Here is a 19221-nt window from a genome sequence, read left to right as displayed (position 1 = left end):
TTCTACTGTCTTAAACTGTGCAAACAAGTCATTAACAATGTCATAAGAAGGAAGATTTGTAGTGCAGATTGTATAACTATAGGCGTTTTTTATCAAGCGCTCTTAAATTTCATCTTTTTGCTCATTGAAAAGTGACTTTTTTTTTTAAACACATTTATACCTCTCCCGGCTTGCGCTGACAAGCTCTTGGGTGGATTTAGTGATTACTGCGAGTGTGTACAACAGCACCGTGAATGTCAGCCGTCTGCCTTGGCATCATCGTTTGACCCAGTGACTTGCGCCGCTTTTCAGTTATCGTTCGGCTTTCGCTCGTGCAACACGCAGGCACGAGACGGTCGGGACTGTGAACAAGAAGTGTTTTGGTGAATACCACTAAGCCTTTTAAGCTATGAAAAGGAGTGTTTTGTGACTCCATACAGTGACAATATTAATAAAAAAGTGATTTAAGTGATACTCAGTGCCTCTTTGAACCCTGAAATTGTTCGTCAAAACCCCCGTAAAAAACCATGTCACTTGTACGCTGCTTAGCAACGCTCAACCGTGCGGTCGTCGGCGGTGGTGGTGTGTCAACACTCTTAGCGCATCAACCTACCATCGCCACAAGAGCAGCAACACAATCGCCCGCTATTTTTAATTTTCTCAATCGCAATCACGCAACGCACCAAACGCGGACCAGTTCCGGTACGGTGCGAAACGCATCATCATCCGCGCCACCTCTGCCCGCTGATCGCGAGACCGGTGAAGATCGTCGTGCGAGGGTAAAGTCCGGCTCGGCAGAAGAGAACCACCACACGGTAGCGACGTCATCAGCGCCATCCTCGTCGTCGCAGATAAGCGAAGCCACCTTCGATGCGAACCGGTCGCGTGTGGTGGTGACGGTCCTGCTCGCCGACGATGGTGGCGCGACGGAGCAGCAGTACGAGTTTCCCGCCGTTTGGCTGCGCGATAACTGTCAGTGTGAGCGGTGCTTCCATGGCGGTTCGACGAGCCGCGTGCTCGACTGGGAACGGTTCGATGTGGACGGGGTGAACGTGGTGCGCGTGGGTGTGGTGGACGGTGGACGCTCGCTGGAAGTGCAGTGGGGTGATGGCGAGGTGCATGGGCGGTCGGTGTACGAGTTGGGGTGGCTTTTGGGCAGAAGCTTTCGAGGGGCCGATACGGAGCGGTATCTGCGGGAATGGTATCGTCCCGAGCCGGTGGTTTGGGGTGCGGCTGGGTTTGGCGGGGTGCTGAAGGAGTTTTCGTTCGAGCAGGTGCTGGCGGATGATGGAGCGCTGCGGCAGTGGATTGAGGCGTTGATTGCGTACGGCGTGGTGATGATCAAGGGAGCACCACTGACGGAGAACGAGTGTCGCCGGTTGGCCGATCGGGTTGGATTCATCCGTAAAACGCATTATGGGTGAGTAAATGGATTGTTAATTACAAAGAGCAATTTTGTTTTAGTAATATTATACACAAACATGAATAATTCTCGCAAAATATCCAAACAAATGCAATCAAACACGTGTCTACACTTTCGCGCCACGCGCTTGTTGGCGTAGGTCAGTGAGAGCGACAGAGAAGAGATCGTGGTGAGAGCGAGAAAAGCATTGCTCACTCTCGTAGGTTTCATCTCGCTTGTACACGCTTAAGGTGTGTTTACACGTTTCAGTACGTAAAGGTAGACGCTACACGAGCATTGTTGTGTTGGGTGTTCAAAAAAGTTATGTGCATAAAAAGCGTTTTTTAGCTTCAATATTTTTATCTCTTTAATTACAGGGTTTTCCAGGGGTTCTCATAGTTGTGGGACACTTCCTGGACTCTTTCCTATGTGAACTTCATATGTTCCTATTAGATTTGTGTGCATGTATGTATTCCTATTAGATTTGTCCAACAAAGATGCTATAGGAGTCCATTTCCTATTATATTAAGTTCATTTCACGCAAGAAAGAGTCAATTCAGTGTCCCACAGCTATGAGAACTTCTAGAAAACCCTGTATAGTTCATGCTGTCGAAAAAGCTTACATGAATGAATCTAAATAATATTACCTTTTTTATTGTTCCCAAAAAGCGAGGAATTTATCGTGAAAGCAAAGGAAGGCACCAGCAACGTCGCGTACCTTTCCACCCCACTGCAAATGCACACCGACCTGCCCTACTACGACTACAAACCGGGCTGCAATCTGCTACACTGTCTGGTGCAATCGTCCAACCCAACCGGCGGCGAAAACCTCATCGCCGACGGGTTTTACGTTGCGGAACAGCTCCGCCAGCACCATCCGGACGATTTTCGGCTGCTGAGCGAAACGTTGGTCGACTGGAGCGATCTGGGCGCGGACGAAGCGGGCACGTTTCACAGCATCTACCGGGCGCCCGTTATATGGTATGTTTTTTCTTTGACGTATTATGTTCAATTTACTGATAAACGTGCCTCCTTCGTGCAGTATCGGCCGCGATGGACGCTTGGAGCGGATCAATCACAGTGTGCCACAGCGCGACAGCCACTTCAGCGTGCCGCTCGATCGCGTCGAACCGTGGTACCGGGCGATGCAGCGCTTCGTGACGATCCTGCACCGGGAAGCGGTCAGCTTCAAGACGGCCCCGGGCGATATTCTTACGTTCAGCAACGTTCGGATGGTGCACGGGCGGACGGGGTACACGGATACGGCGGGAAACACGCGGCACATCGTCGGTGCGTATCTCGATTGGGATGAAATCTACTCCAGGTGGCGCGTCCTCAAAGCCGCCGCCGTTTCGGATAGGGAAGGCAAATGAAAGTGTGAGAAACACCACAAACGGGGGATAAGTTTTGTTTTTAAACTCGTTTTTTTAAATTGATATTTCGCATTCCTCCTATTTCTTCTTACTTCTGCGCGCGCAGAGAGGGGTGTGGGGGGCTGCGTTATATACGGTTGCGCGCCCCATTAATTATAAGTAAACACAAATTGGAACAATAATTCTGTCCGGCGAACGACAAAAGCTCACCTAAGAAGAACTTGAATTTAGGAAATAGAGGGGAAAGGAGTATCTGTGTTTGGGTAATTCTGATATTGCGGTTGCGTCCCGGGACACATCTAAGGATTATATGTGTATAGGCATGTGTTAAGGGCGCAGGCAGGCTTTGTATTAACGTCTATAAGAGAAAACGGATGCGGATGTGTTGAAACAGATTGACACAAACACATTGAATGTGAGCGCACAAAAAAAAAAAACAAACAAAATAAGAAACGCACTAAATACACATTCCCGTACGAGTACGGGAAGAGGGGCCGAGAAAGAAGACACCTATTAAAAGTAATATAATAAGATCTAGTTCTACAACAACTCTGTCGCCCTTTACTCTGTTGCTTGCTCTAAAATTCGAATGCTTTACTTTCATACTTTAATAAAAACTAGCTAAACGCTAAACGGAAAGCGCACTTGCTTTCGTGCTGTTTTTTCGTTAAACTCGGACAATCCTTGTTTCTTATGTTTGTTGCACAACACAGTTAGCGCACAAATCAAATAATTATTTCCGATAAAATCACATTTTCTACCACCTTCTTTCTTGTTCCATTTTTTGCGTTCGCTTCTCATATTCATATTGCGCTCTGCTAAGCATTACATTGCACGACTTTCGGTCCAATCAACCGTAAATCGCTCCTATTAATTTCCCTTATCATATCCTATTTTCCATTTTTAATATGTTATGATTTTCCTTTTTTCATGTTCGACATTTTGTAATTTGTTTTGCTCTCTTTACATTCTTATCGAATAAGCGCTGATTCGCGCTCTTCGCTTCTTCAGCACCATTTTACGCGCGTCGGCTGAAAGCAACGTTTGCGCGGGAGTATAAATGGAGACTTTTAATATGCGGGGTTTTTTTTTTAAAGAAAAGAACAAAAGCAAACAAAACCCACACACACGCGCACACGCACACAAGAATGCTAATAAATCACACGGAACTGGGCGGAATAAACATAAAATACTAAATATTCTTAATAAGGAAATAATAGGGGGAAAAGGAAACTAGAAGGGTGCATTTGGGGGAAAAAAGGGGAGTATTGTTGTTATGGAAGGTTTACAGGGTTTTCAAGGGGTTCTCATAGTTGTGGGGCACTTCCTTGACTCTTTCCTATTGGAAGTAAACCCTCATAGGATGGTAATTGGATTCTATGGCATCCTTATTGGACAGGCTGCTTGGAAAATCCTCTTGAATTTGTCCAAGAAGAGTGCTATAGAGTCCAATTCCTATTACATTAAATTCATTTCACGTAAGAAAAGGTCAATAAAGTGTCCCACAGCTGTAAGAACTCCTGGAAAACCCTGTAATGGGAAAGTGGTGCAACACTCTTTGAATTTCAACTTCACACCGTTGAAATGCAAGAACTTGATCCGTTCAAGAGACAGCAGAGAAACAAAGGGGGCAAGGAGAAAGTGGGTGAGGAAAGTAGAGCAAAGTAGGAAAAAGATAATTAGAATATCTACTACATTGGAGCGCTACTTGTGTGGAGCGCTAACTGCTCGCTACTAATATGGGCAGCAAACGGCTTTGTGTCCGGCCCAGGACACACTTTGACTAATTTACATAAAACAAAGAAAGAAAGAAACAAAAGAAAACTGGATAGGATACCGTATCTCCTCGCTTACGCCTTATTTACAAAATGCACCGACTTGCCGTTCGGTCCTAACTCTGTTCGCGCTTAAAACTACTCCACCCCACACAACACCTCGTCGGGACGAGAGAAAAAAAAAAAACAGCCAAAAACATAACACGCGCACGCGATCATGATCACACCCTCCTAGCATTCACTCTGCACGAGCGTATCCTTCAGCGCGGCCAGCTGCTCCTCGCCGAGCTTTATCTTGTCGGCGATCTCGCGCGAGTCCACGATCAGCTTCGCCTTCATGTTGATGAAATAGTCGTAGTCGGCGTACTCCTCGATCGTGAGCGACTGCTCGAGGATGCGGGCGATCGTGGCGCCGCGCTGATCGATGTCGTCCTTCAGCTGCTTCGCCTCGTCCAGCTGCTCCAGCAGTCGTTCCCGTTTCGCTTCCAGGATCTTCTAAAGCGCACAGGAGAAAGGGCACAGGCATAATTAGTATCAAGAGCTGACCCGACCCGACCCGACCCGATCAATCGATCGGTACTTACCTTATCCGGATGGTTGGCATCGATCATGTGCAGTGCGTTGTCGGTGCGCGCTAGTCGGCCGGATAGCGATAGGAGCAGCATCGTGATGTACCCAACATCGTCGACGTACGAGCGGAACTTGGACGCGTCGGCCGGGCGCACCTTTTGCGTCACCTTTAGCGCCACATCGTTGCCGAGCAGATCGTTCGCGTTGCTCTCTTCCGCGATGTTCGTTTGCTCGTTCGTTAGGACTAGTAGCTTCTTGCCAAGACGTTGGACGAGTTCCTCCTGCAGAATGAAAGGGTGGAGAGAGAGAGAAAAGGGAGATGGCGTAATTAATATATCATTCCTGTTTTGGGTGATCGAACCCCCCCCCCCCCCAAAATGCTGAAATTCCCCACGTTACGGTCTGGTGAGGCTTGTTAGCGGTTGCTCTCTTTTGAGAGAGATGGAAAACGTTACCGATTGGTTTGGAATTGAGCGTAAAGCAACGCTTCCAGTGTGGCAAATTTCGGATAAAGCGTTGTAAAATCAAGCGTTACAAAGTGGGATGAAATCGAACAAAAGGGAAGAGAGATTATGCAAGCTTCTTTGGGGGTGAGAGTATAGATGGCATACCTTTGGAGCTTTGGATACGTAACTTGTTTTCCATTTTACAAAGGAGTACAACATCGGATTTTACTAGAGCACTGACCTGACCTGAAACCTTCCACAAAAAGCCTTGAAGAAGACATCAGCAAATTAGAGTCTTTGAGGATCATCTTCTATTAGCACCTGAAGATCTTGCAACATACGATCGTGATCGCAGCCACAGAGAGCTAAAGAGACATATTCCAGACTAATCTGGCTCTTCTCTAAAACCTCCAAATTCCACATTCAAACCTTGAAACTCGCCACTCTTTCAAATATGTTATATCAATCTTGTGATCATTCCGCCACAAAGTTTAACGAGAGCTTGCTGGAGTATTTGTCTGTTAATCAATTCTTCATTCAAGGTTTCAAGCGGCAAACAACACTTCAAAATTCATCCATCGCGCATCAAACATTACATCACCCAGATCAGCCAGCAGCAACCTCCAACTCAAATAGAACTGAAGATTGCTTGCAGACACCTAACGCCTAACGCGTCGGAACAAACATCGGAAGCAACTTTTCATCAGCGATCCCAACAACACACACAATAATGGTGACAACATCCTACACAAATATTCACTTACAAAAAAAAAAAAACCGCAATGCAAAGGCAGAACTACGGGTTCAGGAGGTGCCCTGAGGAGTTGGTGTGTTTGGTTTAGCTCTGTCTTTCAGCTAAGCAGTCACAAACTATTTGCACAACACTTCCAGTCACTTGGTTTTTTACGGCTTCTTCCCCTTTGCACTTACTTACCAACTGCTGCCGCTGGGATGCTGTAATCGATAAAGATCGCCTGCCATTAACGCCAGTTTTCGATGACATCGATAAGGCACGATAAGAGCACGGGCATTATAAGCGAAGCCAGCCGCTCAGCTCGTCAGCTCTTGTGGCAGTGAGCAAGCCCGAGAGCAGCATCCAAGCGAAGCGAGAACAACAGCGCACCAATGCGGTCGTCGCCTCCTTCTCTATGACGGGCTCTCCGCAGCGATGACAAAACACCATGGCAACACATGCATGAGCCCGAGAGCGCGCGCACACGCTCGTGTAGGTTTGAAATGGTTTGTGGGAAAGAGGTACGCACGTCGTCGCTAGTGATTCAAGCCATACGACCCATATGTCCCACGAGCAGCGTTTGCTTTCGTTGAGGCAGTTTGCTCCTACACGACACAGACACAACAGGGAGAGGAAAAAAAAGGGCGTACACATTCACATTCTGATGCGGCACACGCACTTCCGATTCACGATTGCGAGGCGTGAGAGACAGGCACTAACACACACACACAGCTTTCGCTGAATTATCTTCTCCGAATGTCCACCGAAAGTGGATGTTTGTTACAATTACAGTGCAGAGGTCTCGAATTAGAGCCTCTTGACCAGCATCGCACCGTACTTCAAACTGCAGAAAACAATTGCTTTTCAAGTAAAGGGGCACGGGGCGGCGTAATTGCATTACTTTCCATTTCTATCCGCTAACATTCCACACGACCACGACCACCATGTGAAGGACGTGCCTTCTCCGCAACCTCGCACCAGTTTAGCCCTCACACACATGGTCACTCTCTCTCTCTCTATCTCCCCATAATCCCCCCGCTTGGGTGACTTACCTTCTTCTTGGTCAGATCACAGCAATCACCGTTGATCAGGGTCATCTCGCGGCTGTAGCGCGTCATCAGCTTGGCCTTCGGTTCCGAGATTTGAAAGTAGGTCGAGCTGGACGTCAGAATATCGAGCGGGCTAGTGGGTAGTGGTTTAGAAAATAGATTGTTTGGGAAAAGCTCGTAAGTAATTGGCGAAAAACAAAACAGCTTAATTCAGGGCTACTCCCCAACACTCCAGAGATACTGCTAGAACCACTCTGCTTACCTTTTCGGTGTACCGCCACCCGTCGTTTCCGTTGGCGTTGCGGTCGAGGCATCCTTCTTGAGCGGTCGCGGTGCGATCTGGATGTTGAACAGGTCGGACACGTAGTCCGACGAGGATTTGAATGTTTTCGGCGCTGTCATGAGGGAGAGAGAATAGATATTAAAAACACGAGGTAGGTAGGTGTCTGCGTCAGCTTGGAGTAACGTCTGGGGAGTCGGAAGTCGTTGATCTCAGTCTTAACTGTGTGAACTCCCACACACTTTGCATAACAACCTCCCGCTCCCCCACCAAAACAACAAGTCTCTCATGATTACGCGCGAAAGGCTTTTTGTGTGGCTTAGAAGTGTGCAATATTGGGGGAGCTTTATTCCCTCCAATTCGCATAGGCTCTCACTCGATCTTATCCGCTGAAGAGGGGAACAACAACAATAGAGGAACTTCGTCACATTGCGTGGTGTTAATGGTTTCATAAAACGCCACAGTAGCCATTATTGGCTGGCAATGAGACAGTTTGCTCATACTGCAAGATCTCCTCAGACCAGGGTCTTAGTACACCTTGGATCTACTCGGGTTACTTGGATCTAACACAACTTAATACCTGAGAGAGGCAGAAACTTCCATAAACTCAATGCATAAAGATCTTCCAAAGTGAGTGTATATATCAGGTGGGCTTATAGTGTTCTTTCTCACCAATACATCGACACACAATTTGACGGTTTGTTCCATAACAAATACTAGATTTTGAAGCCTTGAAGTTTAAACGAAATATCGCAGAAATTGTATGTGGTTTTACTCAGGCGTAGCACGAAGAAAGAAGCAAAAAAACTTACGTGGCAGCCAGTTCTTGGATTGAAACGAAGATTTGAAGGCTATAGATTCCAAAAAAGAACATTTCTTTCGCCAAATCTGATATATGGGCAACAATTATTGAATCTTTTCTGCCAGCAAGCAAGGAGCAGTGTACCAACCGAATCAAATATGATTTTATACAGAAAGTGAGGAATTTATCAGAGTGCCTGCGCAAATATATCCTTTGTTCCTGTTCAACAGACCACCGATTCATCTCAAATATCGAGTGAAATTGTGAAAATTTTGGATAGCGTTAGGAGTGAATCCATAGAAAAAGCATCAAAGCATCCAGTTTGTTATGGATCTAACTGTCAAACCAGGTTTTCTTCCTATTTTCGTTTTAAGACGTCAAATTGCACTGGATAAGCCCACCTGATTTATCAACTCACTTTGAGATCTTCCAAAAGGGAAAAAGACATCCACTTTTTCCACTTTTGCTCACATGAAAGACCCTAAACCTAATCGACAACGGAAACAAATTTTCAAATTAACGGTGATTTTTTTCCTCCATTTCTCGCAACTGCCTGCCTGTACCTACTACTTTCTCTACCTCCAATACCGCCTCCAATCAACGTTTTTTGAGGTACAGTTTTTCATTTCATTTTCCAACGTCCGCTATTAAACGCATTATTGGGTGTTACAGCCCGTGTTTGGGTGTTTGCTTTTCCTACACACCTATGTACAAGTACACACATACACACACCCCAATATTGTTTACCATTTTCCCTACACCGGGGTAAGGGCTTTTTTCCGTGCTATTATTATTTCCCTGTTAGAGCCTTCTTTCCAAAACAAACTTTCGATTTTATCGCGATCGCACTCGTTTAATGCTTGTTTTGCAGATATCCAAGGGGGAGGACAATCTTCAACCCAATAAGGTGGGAAAACTTGGTGGCGCATTGTTACCACCTATACCACCCATCATCATAAAGCAAGTTAGAGTAGTGCCGCTGGTACCCTTTTTTCCCCCCTCTTGTTTTGTTGCTTTACTGCGGGGAAATTGAACGAAAATCTCTTTTATTGCCCTTTTGGTCGACGGCTTTTGTTCCACTTTCGCACGAAGTTGGGGGGTTGGGACAGTTTTATTAGGATCGTTGGAAATGGAAATGTATCCATAAACCATCCGTGAAATGTACCACCCACCACCGCACGGATCGGGCATGTGTAATTATAAGTCCATTTTGTTACTGCGAGGGAAAACGATATCTAAAACATCTCGATTGCGATTGCTCACACGTTTTTCACACTATTCACACTTCCTTCAAAGATCATCCTATCACATCGTATCACTTGTCAGAGTCCTTTATGTCTGCAAAATCACAACAAAAGCCAACACCTCCAACACACTTACCCAGTATGGTGTGCAGCTTGTCCGACGGGGACAGTTGGCTAACGAGATCGTGCGACAGCTTATCGCAATCGATCTCCTCCGGGTGCAGCTTGCGCGGAGTTGACGGCGGCGGTGGCGGTGGCGACGACGACAAGGGGGCGAAAAACTTCTGTCCCTGCTGCTCCTTACCGCTCGGTGGCGTACCGGGCGGACTGCCAATCGGACTGGTCGTCGACGTAGCAACCGAGGTCGACGCTCCGTTCGAGCACTGCTGGCTAACCGTGGCCGCTTCCTGCTGGTCCTTCGCCCTCCTGCCACAGTCGATCGTAAGCTCGGCAAAGCCACGCGCCAGACCGGCGTCGTCACTGTCCGTTTGGGAGGCCGCCTCGGAAGTGGGCGCCTGCACGCGCAGCACTATTTCCGTCCGCTGAAGCGGGAGTGGCGATGGTGGTTCACACGCCACTGCGTCACCGGCCACCGGCGACAGGTTGATCTCCTTCGTGACGCGTTCTAGCGCCGCTGGCGATCCGCTGACCGTGTGCTCACTAACACCAACACCGTTTACGAGAGGTTCGGCCGTGCTGGGGCAACTTTCTCCTTCCTGCTCTTTGGCCACGACAACCACTGGAACTGTTGCTGCTGGTGCGTCGTTCGACGACAACGCATCGTCGTCGCGTGTGGACGTGCTGGCGGACGAAGCTTCACTGTCTAGCGCTGACTCGTTCGGGGCCCGCTCGGCCCCTGCAACGGTACTGCCGCCGGTCGGTGGTGGTAGTACGGTGGCGTCGTGTTGGTGCTGCCGCTGCTGCTGCTCGAAATTGCCCACCTTTTCGGCAGTTCCAGCGCAATTATTTACAGTTGGGGGCTGCGCTGTGGCCCACACCAGACCAGAGTTGCCGTGGTTGCTCAGCGCCGGGGAGGGTGTGGAGGGCAGCGGAGGCGGTACCGTATCGTCGGCGGGCAGTGGCTGATGCTCGTCACCCGCCGGCTCCTCCTCCGCCACCGGTTCCATCTCCTCCGGCAACACCGTGTGGGTGATGGAGGCGATCGAGGTCAGTGTGGCGGTGGCGCTAGCGTTGGTGGTTGGGGCCGCTTGGGGCAGGCCAAGGATTGTGCCGTTGTGTAGATGGTGCTGGTGCTGGTGGTACATTGCCCCTCCGCCGTGCACATCGGCCGTGTCCAGGATTTGCGTCTTCTTCAGATCGAACGACGACTGGGAGGTGTACTTCGGCGAGGTCGCCTGGATCTGGGCGAGCGGGGGGCTCGCGTTGCCATTGCCGTTGAACACCAGCGCGGGGGGAGGCCCGGTAGGAGGTGTCTGTGGTCCATCGCGATCCTTCGCGGCGTCAGAGGAGGACGTGGACGTGGTGGAGGAGGAGGTGCTGAAGTTGAATAGCGACTTGAGACTGTTGGCGGTGGAGATGATCGGGGCCGAGTGGGGCTTCGGCTTGATACCATTGTGATGGTTGTTGATGCTGTTGTTGTTGCTCACACTGTTGTTGTTGTTGTTGTTGTTGTTGGTGGAGTAGAGCGAGTATTTCACGCCGGGCGGAAGCACATCCGGCAGATTACACTTCGGCGAGGCGGTGATGATCTCCTCCGGGAATCCGTCGTGTCCTCCGCCGCCCGCAGCACCGTTTGTAGTGGTTGTGGTGGGGCTTGTAGTAGTGTTCGGGCCGCCGACTCCCGTGTTGTGATTGATGCAGTCCTCGTTCGAGGTCAGCGTCAGCTTGTAGCTGCCATGGTCCGGGTCCGAGTGCAGCTTGTCCCGTGGCTGCCTCGGCAGGTAGGAAGCCTTCGAGTTGCTCCTGTTTTTGGGAGAAGAAGAAAAAGGAATGCAAAATTAGAATTGGAATGTTAAAGAGCACCGCTACACACCAATCACAGTACATCGCAAACCACACCACCGTTCGCGCTGCGTGCCCGCTGCCAATGCACCAAATGCCACAAACTTTTTTGAATGGAGCGAAACAAGAACGCGGATGTCGAACTGTGCTTTTGCTGAGAGAAATCCAAACCGGATTCCCGTATGTCTGCCCCCCCCCTCTCCTGAACTCCTGAAAAAAACAACCCCAAAAAACCTTACCAGGTTCGTCGCTTGCTTTGTTCAGCTCTCTTGGACTTGAGCAGCAGTTCCTCTCATTCCAACAGAGCCAACCCTTTGCACGCGCACGCGCACACACGCTGCGGCTGTTGTTTTCCCAAACGCTTCCGAATCGTTCGCGCCGTGTGCCCTCGGCTTCCTTCCCTCGGCCAACTTCCGACGCGAATTAACCGTTTTTCGCATGTTCGCATTTTCTACATCATCATCAAGAGCAGCCGAACTCGAAACAAAACCAAGCAAAAAAAACCCTGGGAGGGGTTGGATTTTTTGGCACATTTTATCCCTCTCTCTCTCTTCGGTGGGTTTGTTTCCTCCTATCGCACCTCCAAAAGTCTGCCGAATGTTTTTCCCCCACCGGTTAGGGCCACCGGGCCTCTGCGGCCGTGCGAGAGGTCATAACGAAATGTGTATAATTTTAATGTGCGCGCAGATGGTTCGATGGGCGAAAGAAAACCGAACCGAACGCAGATTAACGGGATTCGTTGTGGTTGCAGGCGAGTGGGGAAGTGTGTGAGTAGGGCGGGAGCCGGGGACGAAGGGATCAAATCAAGGCAAATGTGTGGGGATGAGTGGAGAGGACAAGTCTTTGAGGCGGGTCTGCATCTTAATGAGCTGAATGGAATTAAATTATTGACGGTCCCAAAAAAAAAAGGTTGTCAGTGCGCTCGGGGTGTGGTTGTGGTGTTGAGAAGCGCCCTTTAAGCGTGGTGGTGGATGTGGTTGTGTGGCAATTAATTGAGTTGTAGGTTTGTGATTGAGGAAGTGTGTTATTTGGGTGAATAGAATGGAGCAGTTAGAATTGGGGTTGATGTTGAACAGGTTTAAGATACTCATTTTCTATGACATAAATTCGTTTGGAATAAAACAATATTTTTTAGCCTTAATGTTGAGGAACAGTCTAACCAGAAGAGTCTTTTAAAGCGTGAAGAAATACGCATCATTTGACTTCAGATTTCGATTCAACTAATTTTGAACATTCATCAAACGATCGATCGTTTCGAAATGTACCGCCAATTGCATACCTTTCGGGGCAGCAACATGTACACATTGCATACCCTCAGGGCACTAAGCGTACCAAAGAAACTAACTTGCTTCCAATTTCGACAGGCAGATGGCGCTATCGTTGCACTGTTTGGTTCACGGAGGTTTGATTCAAAAAAGGAAACCGTTGCGTTTACTTTTTGTGTAGCCTTATTTGACTGAAAAATGGATGCAATTATGGTTTTATGTGTTATCCAGTTTGAAGTTTTGGAATATTAAAGTGAAATTCAAGTAGAAGAAGATCTTAATGATAGAAATTATCATATATACATCCACTTGTTGTGCGACTATGTTTATTCTAGTTTCTTTTCTTTTAATAGAATGATTATTTACGATCAAAAAGTGATAGATTGAGCAAATATTGATAAAATGGCAAATTATAACTCACTACGGCGCACGCTCTCTTACAACAGTCTCTTGAGCGACGCCTGAGACAGACGCTAGAAGTGTGATAATGACGAACCTTTCCTTGTGCAAATAATTTCCATGAGTATACCGGTTATCAGTATTCGGGGGAAACACAGTTTGTGTGTCAATAAACTTGTCACACCTTACCCACAATGACCGATACCTTTTTTTAGAATGAATAATCACGTATCAAGTAGGACTTTTTATCGGAACTAGCATCCCTATACGAATTTCCCCACTATGCTTCCCGTTCTACTATTTAGCAACGACCTTGTCTTGTACATAAAAAAAACAACATTCCCGCAAAATGCTTCGACAGAAAAGAAAATCGATACTTAATTTAAAACACAGTGTGAAATTATGAGAAAGTGATCGACCAAAAGCGGTGGCAGCGGAAGAAAAAACAGTACAACGGCGGGGAAAGTGTCTGTGTGTATGTGAACTGAAACTGTCTACACACGTATGTGATACAGCATAGATGCCCCGTTCAGACGGCGGCCAGCGTTGATGGTGCGTCTTTGTGTGGCCATTTATTGCGCGCCCATTCTCGTGCCGCGTCCCGGCACACCACCATCGAAGAAGGGAAGCGGGTGGACCGTTTTCAGCACCTTTTTTTATTGCCGTACTTCCCCCCCCCCCCCACTGCTTCATGCAACGAACAAACGGTTGATTAGTGTCAGGAAGCAAGGCCCCTGACGCGTTTAGAGAAGGCACTAAAATGGACGCAGTTGTAGTGACACATTTACTGCCCCGGCGAAGAAATGCTTTCACAGTTCGGGCAAGATGCATTGCGCAGAAAAAAAAAATGCTCCCCGTCGCTAATCCCAGCTGACAGAGTGACCTTAATATCCCGTTTCTCCTCCCCTGAGCTGATGGGAGAGAATGCAACTATCAGCAACGACGGGTGGACCGCGATCATACATGGTCACGAATTGGTTCGGGTTAATACGCACGAAATAAATCAACATTTGAAAACAAACGGCGTTGCGTTTAATCATCACATTTCCTTCGTTCTGTTTCTGTTTCTCCGTGTGTCACGATCAAAACAATGTACGAAAAGTAGGATACTTCATGTGGCTTCTGACTATTTGTTGTGCGGAAGGCTGGTAGAGGAGGGTGTGTGTACCATTCAACCTTATCGCGCCTCACGTTGCAGCAATGCGTTTTACTTTCCAATTACATCTTCCTGCTACATCACCCTCATAATACACGGTGTACGTACGCGGATTCGGTGTGTCAAAGATAGGTCACAGCTAATGAAGAGCTGCGTATGACGATTATTTGGGTTGGCGTATTTGAGCATTCGCCGTTCACGCGGCACTCGATGGGCGAACGAGAGTAAATGTGATGATAAAGCTTCGATTGTTGATCAAAATGCTATCATTTCTGCCACTTGACGCCACCTTTCGATATGAGTTTATTGATATATTTATAAGAACATTTGCACTATATAAAAGGGCACCGAACTGGTGGGCAATGGGCAAATTGATCTGGACCGGGCAAGCTGAACCTAGTGTCAGAGCAGCAGTAGATTGGCAACTAAGCTTCAAGGAATAAGTGAATATTGTGTTTGGTTTATATCAGAAATTGTGCTGTAAAAAGTGTGTCAAAAAGTGAAAATGGGGTTTAAACGGACACTTCTGCTTACGATGCTGACAACATCATCTTTCTTCCTGCATGTGTCGGCAAGCTTCATTTGCCCAAAGTATGACACTTCACGACAGTTATCTTCTCTATACGCGATGCCTCACAGCCAAACGGGCTACGTGACATGTGTTGGAAGGATCAAAATCGCAGCCCACTGTCCCGAGGGATCGGTGTGGAGTGATGCAGTGAAAACATGCGTTCGACAATACTCCTCCTCGGGAGTTCAGGAGCGTACGAGACGAGATACCGCAATAGAAACAGTGACCACATGTGCAACGGTTTGTCCGCAAGTGTTCGATCCGCGGAAGCTTGTGCTTGTGGAGCATAGTTCTTGTACGAAATATAATCTGTGCGTTCTTGGGCTGATGCTGACTGTATCGTGCCCGAATGATTTGCGGTTCAATAAGGAGCGGTGTGAATGTGATTTCAAGGAAAAGGTTTATTGTGAAGGTGAAGATCCCGCGACGACAACAGTGGATTATGCATCAACCACCGATGCGACGACAGTTTATGATTCAACAACAAAAGATTCCACAACAGAAGAGTTTACCACTGAAGTCGCAACATCCGAGTCAACGACAGAAGATTCTACAACAGAAGAGTCTACCACTGAGGTGACAGTATCCGAGTCCACGACAGAAGATTCCACAACAGAAGAATCTACTACTGAGGTCGCAACATCCGAGTTAACGACAGAAGAGTCCACTACAGAAGAGTCTACCACTGAGGTGATAGTATCCGAGTCCACGACAGAAGATTCTACAACTGAAGAATCTACTACTGAAGCCGCAACATCCGAGTCAACGACAGAAGAGTCTACTACAGAAGAGTCTACCACTGAGGTGACAGTATCCGAGTCCACGACAGAAGATTCTACAACTGAAGAATCTACCACTGAAGCCGCAACATCCGAGTCAACGACGGAGGATTCTACAACTGAAGAATCTACCACTGAAGTCGCAACATCCGAGTCAACGACGGAGGATTCTACAACTGAAGAGTCTACCACTGAGGTCGTAACATCCGAGTCAACGACGGAGGATTCTACAACAGAAGAGTCTATCACTGAAGTTACAGTATCCGAGTCCACGACAGAAGATTCTACAACTGAAGAATCTACCACTGAAGTCGCAACATCCGAGTCGACGACAGAAGATTCCACAACAGAAGAATTTACCACTGAAGTCGCAACATCCGAGTCAACGACAGAAGAGTCCACTACAGAAGAGTCTACAACTGAGGTGACAGTATCCGAGGCAACTACGGAGGATTCTACAACTGAAGAATCTACCACTGAGGTCGCAACATCCGAGTCGACGACCGAAGAGTCCACTACAGAAGAGTCTACCACTGAAGTTACAGTATCCGAGTCTACGACGGAGGATTCTACAACTGAAGAATCTACTACTGAGGTCGCAACATCCGAGTCAACGACAGAAGAGTCCACTACAGAAGAGTCTACCACTGAGGTCACAACATCCGAGTCAACGACGGAGGATTCGACAACAGAAGAGTCTACCACTGAAGTTACAGTATCCGAGTCTACTACGGAGGATTCTACAACTGAAGAGTCTACCACTGAGGTCGTAACATCCGAGTCAACGACGGAGGATTCTACAACAGAAGAGCCTACCACTGAGGTCGCAACATCCGAGTCAACGACAGAAGAGTCTACTACAGAAGAGTCTACCACTGAGGTGACAGTATCCGAGTCCACGACAGAAGATTCTACAACTGAAAAATCTACCACTGAAGCCGCAACATCCGAGTCAACGACGGAGGATTCTACAACAGAAGAGTCTACCACTGAAGTTACAGTATCCGAGTCTACTACGGAGGATTCTACAACTGAAGAATCTACCACTGAAGTCGCAACATCCGAGTCAACGACGGAGGATTATACAACTGAAGAGTCTACCACTGAGGTCGTAACATCCGAGTCAACGACGGAGGATTCTACAACAGAAGAGGCTACCACTGAAGTCGCAACATCCGAGTCTACTACGGAGGATTCTACAACTGAAGAATCTACCACTGAAGTCGCAACATCCGAGTCAACGACGGAGGATTCTACAACAGAAGAGGCTACCACTGAGGTCGTAACATCCGAGTCAACGACGGAGGATTCTACAACAGAAGAGGCTACCACTGAAGTTACAGTATCCGAGTCTACTACGGAGGATTCTACAACTGAAGAATCTACCACTGAAGTCGCAACATCCGAGTCAACGACGGAGGATTCTACAACTGAAGAGTCTACCACTGAGGTCGTAACATCCGAGTCAACGACGGAGCATTCTACAACAGAAGAGTCTACCACTGAGGTCGCAACATCCGAGTCAACGACAGAAGAGTCCACTACAGAAGAATCTACCACTGAAGTCGCAACATCCGAGTCAACGACGGAGGATTCTACAACTGAAGAATCTACCACTGAGGTCGTAACATCCGAGTCAACGACGGAGGATTCTACAACAGAAGAGTCTATCACTGAAGTTACAGTATCCGAGTCCACGACAGAAGATTCTACAACTGAAGAATCTACCACTGAAGTCGCAACATCCGAGTCAACGACAGAAGATTCCACAACAGAAGAAATAACCACTGAAGTCGCAACATCCGAGTCAACGACAGAAGAGTCCACTACAGAAGAGTCTACAACTGAGGTGACAGTATCCGAGGCAACTACGGAGGATTCTACAACTGAAGAATCTACCACTGAGGTCGTAACATCCGAGTCAACGACGGAGGATTCTACAACAGAAGAGTCTATCACTGAAGTTACAGTATCCGAGTCCACGACAGAAGATTCTACAACAGAAGAGTCTACCACTGAGGTGACAGTATCCGAGTCCACGACAGAAGATTCTACAACTGAAGAATCTACCACTGAAGTCGCAACATCCGAGTCAACGACGGAGGATTCTACAACTGAAGAGTCTACCACTGAGGTCGTAACATCCGAGTCAACGACGGAGGATTCTACAACAGAAGAGTCTATCACTGAAGTTACAGTATCCGAGTCCACGACAGAAGATTCTACAACTGAAGAATCTACCACTGAGGTCGCAACATCCGAGTCGACGACCGAAGAGTCCACTACAGAAGAGTCTACCACTGAAGTTACAGTATCCGAGTCTACGACGGAGGATTCTACAACAGAAGAATCTACTACTGAGGTCGCAACATCCGAGTCAACGACAGAAGAGTCCACTACAGAAGAGTCTACCACTGAGGTCGTAACATCCGAGTCAACGACGGAGGATTCGACAACAGAAGAGTCTACCACTGAAGTTACAGTATCCGAGTCTACTACGGAGGATTCTACAACTGAAGAGTCTACCACTGAGGTCGTAACATCCGAGTCAACGACGGAGGATTCTACAACAGAAGAGCCTACCACTGAGGTCGCAACATCCGAGTCAACGACAGAAGAGTCTACTACAGAAGAGTCTACCACTGAGGTGACAGTATCCGAGTCCACGACAGAAGATTCTACAACTGAAGAATCTACCACTGAAGCCGCAACATCCGAGTCAACGACGGAGGATTCTACAACTGAAGAATCTACCACTGAAGTCGCAACATCCGAGTCAACGACGGAGGATTCTACAACAGAAGAGTCTACCACTGAGGTCGCAACATCCGAGTCAACGACGGAGGATTCGACAACAGAAGAGTCCACCACTGAGGTGACAGTATCCACTGCATCTTCAACATCTGAAGTGCCTACATCCGAATCAACAACGGAAGCGTCAACTCAATCGATATCATTATCAACGATTGAAGTAACACCAGATGAAACGACGTCAAGTTCCTCCACAGAAACAACAACTGCTCTCCCAGTATCTTCAAGTACGGAGAGAACGCCAGTGTCGGGTGCCGAAATTGTTACAGGCATTTCAAAAGCGTTTGAAAAAGTGTCGAGCATTTTTGAAACATTAGCCAAAATCTTTGCATCGGCCATTAAGAGCAACTAGAATGATAGAAACATGTTGTTGACTGAATTGTAAATTATTTTTGTATATAACATTGTAACAACTCGTTTGACTTAAAATAATAAACACACACAAGTATTAAATAAAAAAACACTCAAGCAAAAGCAAAGCCAATTCTTGAACGGTCCCTGCCATCAAAGCATTTCCATTTAGCACATATCAATGTCACAACGAACTCAAAGCAGCATGCACAATTGCAAAAATCACACACAAACACACAGGCACACTGAACTGGTTCGGACTTACGTCAACGCT

At 47.5% G+C, this 19221-nt stretch overlaps 3 protein-coding genes across 14 annotated transcripts in view; 2 read left to right on the top strand and 1 right to left on the bottom strand.

Annotated features, from left to right (window-relative positions):
- The first annotated feature begins 222 nt into the window (after positions 1-222).
- LOC1269086 (gamma-butyrobetaine dioxygenase) lies at positions 223-3845 on the top strand. Its single transcript, XM_307672.5, has 3 exons — positions 223-1399; positions 2051-2362; positions 2424-3845. The coding sequence occupies exons 1-3, from the start codon at positions 507-509 to the stop codon at positions 2752-2754; spliced, it is 1536 nt and encodes a 511-aa protein (XP_307672.5). The 5' UTR covers positions 223-506; the 3' UTR covers positions 2755-3845.
- A 738-nt stretch (positions 3846-4583) lies between these two features.
- LOC4578479 (protein Shroom) overlaps positions 4584-19221 on the bottom strand; it is a 179020-nt gene continuing 164382 nt past the window's right edge. For 3 of the 4 annotated variants that reach the window (XM_061656198.1, XM_061656197.1, XM_061656199.1), the window contains exons 8-12: positions 9790-11576; positions 7590-7722; positions 7331-7460; positions 5114-5380; positions 4584-5024 (exon numbers count right to left, since the gene is read on the bottom strand). In XM_061656198.1, coding sequence (XP_061512182.1) covers positions 4761-5024; positions 5114-5380; positions 7331-7460; positions 7590-7722; positions 9790-11576 — 2581 coding nt within the window. In that variant the 3' untranslated portion in view covers positions 4584-4760. The remainder of the gene's footprint in view (positions 5025-5113; positions 5381-7330; positions 7461-7589; positions 7723-9789; positions 11577-19221) is intronic. The other variant, XM_061656200.1, reaches the window with a different exon arrangement.
- Positions 14767-19075, top strand: LOC1269088 (uncharacterized). 9 transcript variants are annotated; one of them, XM_061656203.1, is made up of 2 exons: positions 14767-16551; positions 16609-19075. In XM_061656203.1, the coding sequence occupies exons 1-2, from the start codon at positions 14941-14943 to the stop codon at positions 18946-18948; spliced, it is 3951 nt and encodes a 1316-aa protein (XP_061512187.1). In that variant the 5' UTR covers positions 14767-14940; the 3' UTR covers positions 18949-19075. The 9 variants fall into 9 exon arrangements, with proteins under 9 accessions (XP_061512187.1, XP_061512186.1, XP_061512188.1 ...); XM_061656202.1 differs by having other exon boundaries at positions 14767-16836; positions 16894-19075; XM_061656204.1 differs by having other exon boundaries at positions 14767-18318; positions 18376-19075.

The sequence above is a fragment of the Anopheles gambiae genome, chromosome 3 (genome assembly GCF_943734735.2).
Source record: "Anopheles gambiae chromosome 3, idAnoGambNW_F1_1, whole genome shotgun sequence".
Lineage (NCBI taxonomy): Eukaryota > Metazoa > Arthropoda > Insecta > Diptera > Culicidae > Anopheles > Anopheles gambiae.
This window is presented reverse-complemented; position numbering and strand designations above follow the sequence as displayed.